Source organism: Protopterus annectens, chromosome 11.part0 (genome assembly GCF_019279795.1).
Source record: "Protopterus annectens isolate FY-2018-M chromosome 11.part0, PAN1.0, whole genome shotgun sequence".
Taxonomy (NCBI): Eukaryota; Metazoa; Chordata; order Ceratodontiformes; family Protopteridae; genus Protopterus; species Protopterus annectens.
In genome coordinates this window covers 1371463328-1371477608 of record NC_056745.1, presented here as the reverse complement: position 1 = coordinate 1371477608, position 14281 = coordinate 1371463328, and the positions used below count along the sequence as shown (strand labels likewise).

At 41.5% G+C, this 14281-nt stretch overlaps 1 protein-coding gene across 3 annotated transcripts in view; it reads right to left on the bottom strand.

Moving 5' to 3' along the window:
* Window positions 1-14281, bottom strand: part of LRGUK (leucine rich repeats and guanylate kinase domain containing) — a 1953320-nt gene that overhangs the window by 448543 nt on the left and 1490496 nt on the right. For all 3 annotated transcript variants that reach the window (XM_044088664.1, XM_044088665.1, XM_044088666.1), the window contains one exon: window positions 9854-9970. In XM_044088664.1, the coding sequence (XP_043944599.1) occupies window positions 9854-9970 (117 nt within the window). The remainder of the gene's footprint in view (window positions 1-9853; window positions 9971-14281) is intronic.

The following is a 14281-nucleotide window of genomic DNA, read 5'->3' as shown; positions in this document are numbered from 1 at the left end:
TTCCAACCTGGGCTGACCCTCTAATATACTTATTCCTAATCCTGTCCACCTTCGTCACACCCAGTGCAAATCTTAACATCTTTAACTCTGCCACATCCAGCTCTTACTCCTGCCTTTTTGTCAATGCCACTGTCTCCAACCCATATAACATAGCTGGTCTCACTTCCCTCTTGTAGACCTTCCCTTTCACTCTTACTGGTACTCGTCTGTCACAAATTACTCCTGACACTCTTCTCCACCCACTCCATCCTGCCTCTACTCTCTTCTTCACCTCTCTTCCACACTCACCATTACTCTGAACTACTGAAACCAAGTATTTAAACTCATCCACCTTCACCACCTCTACTCCTTACATCCTCACCATTCCTCTATCCTCCCTCTCATTCACACACACATATTCTGTCTTAGTACCTGCTGACCTTCATTCCTCTTCTCTCTAGAGCATATCACCACCTCTCCAGGGTCTCCTCCACCTGTTCCCTACTCTCACTACAGATCACAATGTCATCTGCAAACATCATAGTCCACAGGGACTCCTGTCTGATCTCGTCTATCAACCTGTCCATCACCATTGCAAATAAGAAAGGGCTCAGAGCTGATCCTTGATGTAATCCCACCTCCACCTTAAACGCATCTGTCACTCCCACCGCAGACCTCACCGCTGTCACACTACCCTCGTACATATCCTGTACCACTCTTACATACTTTTCTGACACTCCCAACTTCCTCATACAATACCACAACTCCTCTCTAGACACCCTGTCATATGCTTTCTCTAAGTCTACAAAAACACAATGCGACTCCTTCTGACCTTCTCTGTACTTCTCCATCAACAGTCTCAGAGCAAATATCGCATCTGTAGTGCTCTTTCCCAGCATGAAACCATACTGCTGATCACTAATCATCATGTCCCTTCTTAACCTAGCTTCCACTACTCTTTCCCATAACTTCATGCTGTGACTGATCAATTTACTCCCTCAGTAGTTACTACAGGTCTGCACATTACCCTTATTCTTAAAAATTGGTACCAAAACACTTTTTCTCCATTCCTCAGGCATCCTCTCACTTTCCAAAATTTCATTAAACAATCTGGTTAAAAACTCCACTGCCATTTCACCTAAACACCTGCATGCTTCCACAGGTATGTCATCTGGACCAACAGACTTTCCATTCGTCATCCTCTTCATAGCTATCCTTACTTCCTCCTTGCTAATCCATTGCACTTCATGATTCACTATCCCTGCATCATCCAACCTTCCTCCCTCCCTCTCATTCTCTTCATTCATCAACCCCTCAAAGTACTCTTTCCATCTGATCAACACACTCTCCTCGCTTGTAAGTATGTTTCCCTCATTATCCTTTATCACCTTTACCTGCTGCACATCTTTCCTAGCTTGGTCCCTCTGTCTAGCCAATTGGTACAGGTCCTTTTCTCCCTCCTTAGTGTCCAACCTTTCATACAACTTCATATGCCTTATTCTTAGCCTTCACCACCTCTCTCTTTGCCTAGCACCTCATCTCCTTATACTCCTGTCTACTTTCTTCATCTCTCTGACAATCCCACTTCTTCTTTGCCAACCTCTTTCTCTGTATACTCCCATGTACTTCCTCATTCCACCACCATGTCTCCTTGTTGTCCTTCCTCTGCCCAGATGTCATACCAAGCACCTTTCTAGACGTCTCCCTTACTAGCTCTGCTGTAGTTACCCAGCTATTTGATAACTCTTCACTGCCACCCAGTGCCTGTCTTAACTCTTCCCTGAACTCCACCTTACAATTACCCTTTTTCAATTTCCACCATTTGATCCTTGGTGCTGCCCTCACACTCCTCCTCTGCTTCTTGATCACCAGTGTCATCTTACAAACCACCATCCTATGCTGCCTAACTACACTTTCCCTGGTCACAACTTTACATTCTCCAATCTCCTTCAAACTGGCCATCCAACATAAGATATAATCCACCTGTGTGCATCTTCCTCCACTCTTGTAGTTGGCCCTATGCTCCTCCCTCTTGTTAAAATACGTATTCACCACAGCCATGTCCATCCTTTTTGCAAAATCCACTACCATCTGGCCTTCTGCATTCCTTTGTTTAACACCATACCTACCCATCACTTCCTCATCCCCTCTGTTCCCTTCACCAACATGCCCATTGAAATCTGCTCCAATCACCACTCTCTCACCCTTGGGTACAGTCATCACGACTTCATCCAATTCACTGCAAAATGTTTCTTTCTCGTCCATCGCACACCCACCTTGTGGAGCATATGCACTAACAACATTCATCATTACACCATCAATTTCCAGCTTCATAAACATCAGTCTATCCGACACTCTTTTTACCTCCAAAACACTCTTAGCATATTGTTCCTTCAGGATAACTCCTACGCCATTTCTCCTCCCATCCACACCATGATAAAACAATTTGAACCCACCTCCGATACACCTAGCCTTACTCCCTTTCCATCTGGTCTCTTGCACACACAATATACCAACCTTCCTTCTGTCCATCATATAGGCTAGCTCTCTCCCTATACTAGTCATACTGTCAACATTCACAGTTCCGATCCTCACTACCACAGTCCTAGCCTTTCTCCTCTCTTCCTGCCTTCAGCCATGCCTTCCACCTCCTCTCTTCCTTCGGCCAACAGTAGCCCAATTTCCGCCAGCACCCACTTGGCTAACAGTACTGGTGGCGGTCATTTTTAACCCGGGACTTGACCGATCCGGTATGTAAATATTTACTGGTGTCCGCATGAATAATTTGGCCTTATTTTCTCTTTAGCACTCTTAATTTGCTCTTCCTCTTGCTCTGTGAGATTTCCCTTACTCTGCAATTCTCTAACCTTTGTCGGCCCCTCTAAGTAGTTTCTATTACTTCTTATCCATACCTCTTCTCTATTTCTAAATTCCATTTTTGTAACGTGGCACTAGCTATAACTTCTGAAGATAATTTTATATTCCCTAATAACTCTCAAATAATTTCCACTACACATTCCTTAAATTTCTCTCTTTTTAAAAGGTAGGTGGGAAAGCATCAGTGTCATATTTTTACTTCATTACCATGCATTTTATCTTAAGTTTTTATTGGTGCATTATCAGAAATAGTGGTATTGGCAATGTATTAATGGTTGTGTTCCCAAATTGCCTTGAATTTCAATCTCAGGATGTGCATTTCAGACTTTGTATCCTTCAGAAAATGCTTGATAATACAACTATCTAAGTATATAAAGGAATGATTGAAACTAGTTTCTGATCATTAGGTCTTTCTCTCTGATTCTTGAGCTAAGAGGTTGGGTGGGCATGGGGTGTTTACAGTGTGATGCACCATATCATTCTTATAATAGTGAGTTGAAATACACTTCTTGGTCATTATTTGTGTAGTTGCTCATTCATTCATGTTATCGCAAACAAACATCTAAATATATGTAGTCATACAATGGGCTGTAATTGATGGTCACATCTGTGTGTATATTTTTGTGTGTATCCTGCATCCAAGATCAGTTATGATATAAAGGAGGGCGTCAAGTGTAATAAACAGGGGCTTTGTCATATAAGCCGTGTTCTTTCAGTTGACTTTTGACAGTGTGCTTATCTGTCTGTGAATAAAATGCACAGTATGAAGTCCAAGAGTTTAATGTTAAAATATTAACAATGGATGCATTTTTAATTTAACTTATTTTTTACAGGTACAAGGGTGTGAAAGCACTGTGTTGGGCTACAACAGTTTGTTACTTAAAAGAAATATGTTAAAGCTAGGAGATGTTAATGAGTTATTTCCTGCATTTTTTGATTGCATCAGCCTTCCTTTGTCTAATGTGACTATGACCAAATAATTTCATCAGACAGTGCTTCTGGGGTGCCCTATAAAAAAGACACTTGTGTCCAGTAGCTGTCCCAAGCTGTTAGTAAATTCATTACACATTACTTTTACATCCATACTCCCTTCAGAGAGCCCCTAATTAGTGCTTAACTACATGCTACTTGACTATGAATAGCATATATGTTGTACTTTAATGGATTGTCATATTCATTCTCAATAAATGTAAATTTCAAAGGAAGAGAAGCTACTGTTACTCATGGTTTCTCTTCAATAAAAGAATGTCTCTGCTTTGTTCATCAAGTGTCTGTCAGCATTTTTGCTATAAAGGTTTTAATAAAAGTTATAAATTAAATCCATATCTCTGTGATCAGTGTAATTTAAAAAAAAAAAAAAAAACAGTATGCACGCTCTCAGAGTTTTACAGTGTTTTATGGTAACTTGGGAGAGACAGCCAAGTAATGGAGTATTAGTAATGCTGTGGGGGATCTGGTCCATTACTTTGTCTAGGGGCCGCAGTTCACCATGATCTAGCTCTGCTCTTATTTAGTCTCATACATAAAACTGATCTTTCTGTTTTTCTGTCTTTTAAACCAGGTAAAAGGGCAACCCAGGAGCCCTATCTGGTTAAGTGACTTACTCCACTGATGCTGCAAGTCTGCTCTTACCTATACTGCTTGACTGCCTGATACTGACTGGAGTTGATTGTGTTTTTTGGAGTGAACTTTTGCAACTTGATTTTGTTTCTCCTAAGACTCTCTAATGGTTGAAAAATTGGGTATGTGGTAGCACAAGTAAAAAGTAACATTGTAAACATACTGTGAGCTCCATAGTTGTCAATAAATGTTCAACATTTTTCCCATTTGTTATACCTTATGAGAAATAGTATAGTGTTCCATATTTTGAAGATGGGAAAACTGACTGTGACAGCAATTTCTTTAATGCATTTGTTTGTTGGTTATGTGGATGCTATGGCAATGTCAAACCTTACTAAACTGTTTGAAAATGAAGAAGCCTTGGCTTTAAAATTTAAGGATATGTAGTTTTAATTATCTCCATCATTAAAACTGCAATGGCTTAAAGTTTTCTGTGAGATATGTCCACAGACAGTTATAACAACATTCAGAAACCATACTGTAATTGTATCATTTAAAATCCAGCATATCCAAAACAGTATTCAAATCATAGACTATTATTTTGACTAGCCATTCCCTTTTGAATGCTTCCTATACCTCTCAACTATCCCTATTTTTGCAGAATGCCCCTGATTTTGCTTCAGATGCTTGCCCTGTCCCTCATAATATTTTTGGTTTTATGGTAAATCACTCATGTTTACAGTCAGTCTGCAATGCTAGTAATCAGAGGTTTATACTTCTTATTGTTCAAAAAAGGCATGCTAATGGAAAACATGTTATTCTATTAATTTCTTAAGTGAATTAAAGTAATATTTAAAAAATGTTTCTGATTTTATCGCTCCCTGTTATTTTTTGCTTCGTCCAGAATTCTTGACCAAATAAGATGTGAGCTATATTGTTATCCCAAAACATTAAAATCTAAACTGTTTATATTGGTGTTGTCTCAGCAAACCAGAAACAGAGTATTAGATGGTTCATGTTGCTGCATTTGATTGGTACAAGTTGTCTTTATCAGTGCTGTTTTCTTGGAGGGGCTGTTTGCGATCTTGGTAGCTCAACACATAGCACATTCATCTTTGGTGCAGAAGGCAGTGGGATCTATTCTAACACCAGGTACTCGGATTAATTTTCCAATACTAACACTGCAGTGCTGGATAAGAGGGATACTGCACTCCTGGGTGCACTCCTGGGTGTTCCATCCTTGGTTGTTGTTGTTGTTTGTCTTTTCCCGGTTAGGGGTCGCCATAGCGGTCCGCTAATGATTGGCAGTCAATTTTTTTTTTACGGTGCCGAGTTGCCAGCCTGATGCCCAACCTTCAGCGAAGGCACACCCATTCACGCATGTCTTTCGAACGCCACTCGACCACAGGGAGGACATGCAGACTCCACACAGAAGGCGCTCCAGCCGAGAATCGAACAGAGAACCTCTTGCTGTGAGGCAACAAAGCTACCACTGTACCACCACGGCACTGGTGTTCCATCCTTGGTACGAGTCATTAAACCTAGGCCTCATCTGCCTGGGTTGGTGGAAACTCAGGTGGTTATAAATGATCAAATGACACTTATCAAAAAGAGTGGGGGAAATTCCCAAGTGTTGTGGCCAAGTTTCCTCTAGTCAGTATGAATACTACCTCAGGTATCCCCTGAAAAGAGGCCATTAGTCTGGTGGAACTAACCGGTCAACAAAAAGTATGTAGAAATAAATAACTACATGAACAATGGTAGCCACCATACGTCTGTCATTTATTTACGTTTTACTCATTTAGTTTGTTTACTGGGATAGTACACCTATCATTATAAAACCATATATAGGCACAGCCCAAGAGAAGAAATTCACAAAAAAATGGAACAAATTCACAAACATGGAGTAATCAAAGAAGGTACAAAATCCCCTAGATAATTCAAACAGTATGTAAACATTAACAGAATAAAAAAAAATGTGGATTCATTTTATTAGTAAATATGGGAGGTAAGCAGCAGGTCAGAATGGAGGATGGAAGTAGAAGTGATGTAGGTGAGGAAGGAGTAAGGTGATGTGTCCAGTGGAAAATCACTTGGATTCAGATTTTTGAGGAAATTGTATTTTGAGGTGTGCTCTCAAGGTGGGGAATGAATAACCTTCTTTTAGGTGAGGGGTAAGGGACAGCCAGGGTGTACGAATGGAGAAGGAATAGTCACTACAGTACAGTTTGGTTTTGGGTGTCCGGAGTGAGGGAGTTAACTGGACAAGGTTGTGGACGTTGTATGGGGTGGTTTATTATGGACTTTGGCTGCAGGAAGTGGGTGGAAAAGCACCTGGTTAAAGTAGTTTGAAAATATGAGACCCTAGGAGTAATTCAACTGTGTAGGATACTGGTAGCCATTTGACTTTGAAGAGGGAGGTACAGTGTTGTTATTGAGCAGGGAACAGGAAATGAGTCAGTAGATCTTGTTTTCAATGGACTGTAGAATGGATGAGTATTTTTTTTTTTTTTTAAACAGACTCTGGCTATGAAGACAGCCTATATTCAAGTTGTGAGTACTCCTTTGCCTATTGCAGCTCTAGCTGGTCTGGAAAGAAACAGATATTTTCCAGGACCAGAATAAAAGAGAACTGATATTTTTTCTGATGTTTTCAATGTGGCTTTGAAAGTTAAGTAGGGTCTATATTAGAACATCGAAGTTTCAAAACTTCGAATGTTCTAATATCGAACCCTATTCAGTGAAAGCTGAAAACATCGAACATACAGAACAGCAAATTTTTTCCTAGGGCAAAAATTTGCTGTTCCAAAACACATGCACACAACACAAGCACACCAAACAAACAGCAATCCACACACATACACCTAAAATATTACATCTAACCCTACACTAAACTATACACACACCACTAACTATCCACTTACCTTAACCCAAATCCCTAACCCTAAAGTCCGTCACTATCACACACTCACCTCACCCGCTCCCTAGCCCTAACTCACCTACCCCACCCTAACCCTCACGTCCACACAATCGCACACTTACCTGACCCACGCCCTAACCCTAAATCACTTAACCCACCCTAATCCTCATGTCCACACAATCACACACATACCTAACCCCCGCCCTAACCCTAACTACCCTAACCTGCACTCAGTTGCACACTTACCTGAACCCGACCTGTAACTTTCCACCACAGTGCTGAAAATACCGAAGCAACAGAAACGGACAACTAAATTCTTTCCCTAGGAAAAATTTTGGTTTTCTGTTGCTTCAATATTTTCAGATTTCGCTGAATATGGTTCGATATTAGAACATAAGACGTTTTGAAACTTCGATGTTCTAATACAGACCCATTAAATTACTGGTCTGGCTATAAACCAAAGTATTTAAATGTCACGCGGAAACCAGTGGGGAACCATAAAGATCTGCGATGTTGAGATATTTAAAAGTTTTTCCAGCTTTTGGCTTTTGTGAGGTTTTAAATATCATACTTTTTGTTTTGGACAGGTTTAGGAGTATTAGCCAAGCATGCCTTCTAAGGATAGAACCAGTGACCGTTGCCCTGCAAGATGCTTCTAGGGCGTCAAAACCACATTGTAAGGTGTGCTTAGTTACTTGACTTGCAGAATGCATTAACTCTTGTAACTCTATTTTCTGCACAAGCAGGAAAGGAAAATATTTTTTGTTCGAGGAGTTCCATGGTATATTGCTGATATTTAAGCATATGGAACTGACAATATAGTGCTCTAACAGCAAGAGTAGCAGCGGTGCATACTTTTTTACCCCATCTGTCTAATGCTGGGGAATCCCTATCTGAGGGGGTGGGATTCTTAGCAGAAGTTGCTTTAATTCCTTTAGGTCCTTGAGTGATAACCTCAGGGTCAGCAATGGGATTTTTGAATAGAAATTTGTGAGAATCAGGGGACTCTATAGTTCCTGTCTGGTTTACTGGGAGCAGGAGGGAGGGTGTCAGGAGTCAAACTGGATTCCATAAAAACATCATCCACAACATCCAGGACAGGAGGAAAAATAATCAGCCCTTGCAAGTCTCGAACTCAGGGCCCTGCACACCACAGCCACAGTGATTTACCACTAAGCCATTTGAGCTGTGATGACTGCAACAGTGAAACACAAAGAACATCAGTACGGTGAGTATGAATCCCTAGGGCATTCCTCTAAGGGGTATTGGAGGTGATGGAGATGACCCTATTTTGACAATGAAATACCTTTTTGTTAAGAAATGTTGGAACCAGCTGTTAGTGTTGGGGCTAACCCTGATTTCTTGGAGAGAGTGAGGAAGTGTTAATGCATTACATCTTTATACTTTGATTATTTTAATGCATCAGAATCATTAAGTGGGTATGGTTATTATATCTCTATGGGCCTGCTGTTGTAAAGCAGTCTTGGAGGTTTTTCCCCAGAATCCACTTGAAGTCCCAGTTATACGAGTCATGCTAAACATAAGGAAATATTTTGTTTAACTTCTATATAAATAGAATAGCAGTAGTTGAATCACAGGCATCTTTAACATCTTCTGGAACCTATTTTTATTTTCAATTTTTTGTTCAAATTACTCTGATTTGTGTCCTCAGAGCAGTTCTTGCCTCTTTAACAATAGTTATAAATGTTCAGCAAAATAAACTAACTAAACAACATGTTGCAAGGCTTCCAGTTTTTAGCTCATGCTTACAGACCCTCTCCCACATTCCTTCTGAAGCATCAAAACAATCATTGTAATCCAGGAGCCATTAACTGACCATTCTTGCTTCTTCTTCAAAGAACTTTTAACATACATATAAACTACTTTGCTATTCACCAGTGTCAGCAGTGGGAAGATCTATATTTTATCTTGAATGTTGGCAAAATGTGTTGTATTTGTTTAAAATATTTTCCTTACAATGCAGCATAGAACAAAATAATTCTGACTTTCTGTTCTTGAATTTGGGTTAATGATATATATTTTCTTTCTACTGATGCAAAAATGTTTTTGTGCAAGACATTTTCTCACCTCTGTTGTACTGGTAGATGCACCGCACCCTTGATTTGTTACACTGCAGCATATTAGCACAGTCCAAACCATAATCATTGACCATGACAAATTAGTAGGTTTTCTGTGTTGTGAACATTGGCAGGATTTGAAGATTATGGCATTACCTGTATTTTCATAGGGAAATGATCTTTCATTTTTAACAGTGGAGTATGGGTGGGTTGTTACCATGTATCATGATGTATTCTATAATTTACTGGCATGGTATGGTATTTTGTTGTTTTTTCCAAATGCCATATCTGCCCCACCAACTAACTACTGTGCCCAGCAAGAATAGGAACCTGAAGGCACCACTGTTTATGAAACTCCTAATATGGAGTGTCTGCATTCAGTTTTACAGGTGTGTGTGTGTGTGTGTGTGTTTTCTTTAAAGACTGAAACCTGTCTTACCTGGTCGTGCCTTGTGTGATGTCAAGTCCACATCACCAGTAGTACTTGAATCCTCTGACAACCCAAGATATTCTCGTAGCAGCTGACTTAGTGTCTTGTATGCTTCATCTACATCATCTAAAAGCAATACAGACAAATAAACATTGTAAGAATTAATGAGAACCCAGACTGAGCAATAATTCATGCAGTTTTATGTTGGTGAGTAATAAAAATGACTGCAGTGGGTGAAAACAAAGGTAAATCCAAGTGTTCAAACCTGCCAGAATATAACAACCAACCTAAAAGTACCTTATTGCAATTGTACATTGTCTCTTTTCCAGTATTAATGTTTCTTTCTGTGGTACAACTAGACGAACATTACTATAAAAAGTCACCACTACATCTGAGATTCAGCTATCAATCTTCTTACTTCAGTTTGTATGGCTACTGCAGACCTGTACAGTTGCAGTTTTAATAACGTGACCTTTAAATGTCTGCTTTATCCCTAAGCTGTGATGATCTGTCAAAACAACATCACAGAAGAGTCTCAGAGATTTAAATTTGTAAAATGTATATATTTAGTAACATATAATTGTGGTCAAATTACAAAAGCCACAATGTACTTCAGGGAGTATAATATATGAGAATAATACTGCACTTGATTTACTGGTTACAATTTTTGGTCGTGTGTGTAACAAGCCAGACATGATATTATTCCAGTGTAGTGCACAGACAGCCTTGGTAATACTCCAAAATTAGGAAAAATACACACTTGCAAAGAATCTTTCTGACATCAGAAATGTATTTAAAAAACTTTTGTTAAGCACCTCTAAGTGCTGCTAATCTCTAGTCTTGAGATAGGTTCATAGGTTCATACTAGGCTATCTGCCCGAGGGCATTTATAAGCCTAGCCCATAGTTTTGTGGCTTACGCCACCCCTTTAGTTTGGAGAAACTATGCCCTTTATTTTGCTGTGCCTCTGTCTAGCAGTGACACTGAGGTAACCCCTGGGGTGTATCTGCGATCCCCCATCCATTGGTCAAGATTCCTCTTGAACAAGGCCAGCGAGGTGCTCTGCCTCACATAGACCGGGATTTTGTTCCACAGCATAGGGAGTCTTTGGGTGATGAATCTATCCCTCCAGCACATCCTATTAATAACCGTGTCGAGGTTTAAGTCTCCCGCCCTTGTGGCTCTGAGGGATCTAGATTTTTTGAGATGAAGCATGTTCATCAAATCTGGGTTTGACATGGCCTTGTATGTCAGGCATAGGTCACCTCTGAGCAAGCGGTAAGCAACTGAATATAACTGGAGTTCTTTCAGTCGGGCAGCATAAGACACATTTTTGAGACCCTTTATCCTTTTGGTGAGGAACTTTTGTGGCCTCTCCAGCTGCTGCAAGTGTCGGGTCAGATACATTCCGAATGGGGCATTGTACTCGATCATTGGTCTGATGAGTGATGAGTATAGGGAGACTATGACTTCCCTTGATCTAGATGTGAATCCCTTCATGATAAGGTGGGCAATGTAGAAGGTCTTCCTAACTACTTTAGCAATATGGGTGTCGAATGAACGGCTACTGTCCACCTGGGTTCCCAGGTCCCTGATAACTTCTTCTGTGATCAGGGGATTGCCTCCTATATGGTAGCTAGGGGTGACCTTATTTTTCCCGAAGGGTATTACTATGCATTTCTTGGCATTTAACTTTAGGCCATGGCTCTGGCACCAGTTATCCGTTTCTGTGAGACCCTTATGAAGGATATCTGTGTCGGATGTGTTTTCAACTACGGCGCCCAGTTTGCAGTCATCTGCAAACTTTGTCAGCCATAACCCTCCTATGTTTGCTTGTACTTCAGAAAAGTAGATGCCAAACAAGAGTGGGCCCAGGACTGAGCCCTGTGGTACACCACTTGTGACAGGCTTTGAGTCTGACATGGCGCCAGCAACTCTGACCCTGTGGGTTCTGTCACTCAGCCAGTTTGCAATCCATCTTGTAATGTATGGGTTTACATTTAAGTTGATGAGTTTATCAATGATGCCCGAGTGGGGTATTGTATCGAAAGCCTTCGCCAGGTCTAGGTAGGCTGTATGGACTGCCTTTCCTTCACAATGGCCTTGGTGACTGTTTGAAAAGTCAACCAAGTTTAAGAGGCATGATCTGCCTTTGACAAAGCCAAACTGGGTTGGATCCAAAGTCTGCAAATTCCCTATGTCTTTATTTATGAGATCCATTATGATCCTCTCCATGGCTTTGCAGATAAGGCTTGTCAAGCTAATGGGATGGTAATTTCCAGGGTCGGTGGAGGCACCGCCTTTGTGGAGTAGGACCACAGTTGCTGTGCGCCACTCCCTGGGTACGTATCCGGAGGTGAGACTAAGATTAAACAGCTGTCCTAACTGTGGGTTTAATTCCTCGTTGAGTTCATGGAGCACACAGCCGGGGACACCATCAGGTCCCATGGATGCTGTGTTCTTTGCCTTAGAGAGAGCAGTTCTCACCTGGGCGTTAAAGATGTTTGAGGGGCTACAATCATTTGGTATAGATATCTCTCCTTTAGGGGGGGAGGGGGGGAGAAGTTTGCACTGAACCTGTCAGCCAGTATGTTGGCAATGTCTGCAGGATCAGTAATCTTCACATCATTTTGAACTAATTCTGAGCATATCTGGGAGTTTCCTCCTAGGTTTCTGACATAGCTGAAGAATGCTTTATGGTTGTCTTTAGAGTCCTTAGCTATTTTTTTCTCAAAAGTAGCTTTGGATGATTTTATGAGAGTTCTTAGCTTTTTACTTATAGTGATCAGCGGTGTCTTACCTTTTAAGGATTTTGCTCTATCTTGTAGTAGCTTTCTCCTTTTGTTGTAGAGTTTGTTTATGGCTGGGGTCCACCAGACTGGACGCTTGCCTTTGGTACAAAGAGTCTTTGTTTTGCTTGGGATTGCCTGATCCATGCAGCCCTGCAGGTGCTGGTAGAAGGCATTTGTAAGTGATTCAGCGGTTTGAGTAATGTTTACCGATTCAGGGGCCTTAAAGGAGACCACACTAGTCTTTAGAAGTGTGAAGTCGGCTTCGAGAAGTTCTTTACTGTGGTCTTTTTATTTCGGTGGGGTGGGATGAGGACCTCCAGCGAGATTAGTTTGTGATCTGATCTCACCAGTGAGGGGTATACTTCGGTGTTGAACATTGTGCTCCCATGTTCATGATGATGAGATCAAGTATGTTTTCTCCTCTTGTGGGGATGGTGACTAGTTGTTCCATGGCATTTGAGTTTATGAATTCCAGGAACTTTTGGGCTAGAGTGTTTGGGCTTGAGTAGTGTTCCCAGTCTATATTAGGGTAGTTGAAGTCACCTAGTATGATGGTGTTCGGAGATACATTTATCCCTCCAGTGTTTTCAGGAAGGCCATATGAGGTTCCTGAGTTTGCGAGGGTGGCCTGTAACATGCTACAAATTGCAGAGCAGTCTTGCCTATGGTTAATTGCACCTGGATGGTTTCCGATGCATCGTGCGTTGCCACCAGTCTAGAGGTATGGGTGTCCTTGATGAATATGGATACCCCTCCTCCTTTCTTGGTATTGTCCGGGTTTTGGGGCCGGAACGCATGATATGAGGTATAACCTGATAGTGCTGGGGTGCTCTCAGGAGCCTTGAACCAGGTTTCTGTCACAGCACAGACATCGATGTTCTCCATACTGAGAAGGGCCTCGAGTGCGTGCATCTTGAGGTTGAGACTTCTGGCATTGAGCAGCATTACCCTTAGTTTTTTCTTTGTTGTGTTCTAGGGTGGTAGGTTTAGAATTTGAGCCTTGCCTAAAAAGGCACTATGGGGTGGCAAGAGCCTTTGCCAAAATCCGGAATCCCAGGAGTGACAAGTGCAAGCCGTCCCTTGCGAAGCAGCGTGGCTTGTCCAGCATGTCATCCCAGGCAGACAGACATTGGATCCCCTTTGAATGACACCAGAGTTTAAGCCAATTGTTAAAGCTGATCATCTTATCTCTGTATTGTGGCATCATTCTTGGTGAAGGTAGGATACTGCTCAAGGTCAGGGTCATACCTGCTTGGGCTACATAATCAGAGAGCTCCTCTATGTCTCTTTTCATGTAGTCCAAGGAGGTGCGTCTCAGGTCGTTAACACCAGCGTGGACAATGATTGAGTCGTACTTGTACCTGCTGTTGAGAGACCTGAGTGCATGCGTTATGTGGCGGATTCTAGCACCCGACAGGCAGCTTACTGTGACCTTCTCCTTACTCAGTCTGGTGAGCGGGACGTCAGTGTGTCTGACTATGGAGTCACCAATGACTAGTGTATCTGGCATTGTGTTTGGCCTTAAGGGCTGTGACTGCTTGACACTCTGACTGTGTGGTCTATGTGTTGCAGGTGTTGTGTTCTGAGGTGGTAGTTGTTTGGGTGTCTGCTTTGGTGGTCTCTGCTGTTTTGGTAGATTTTTGAT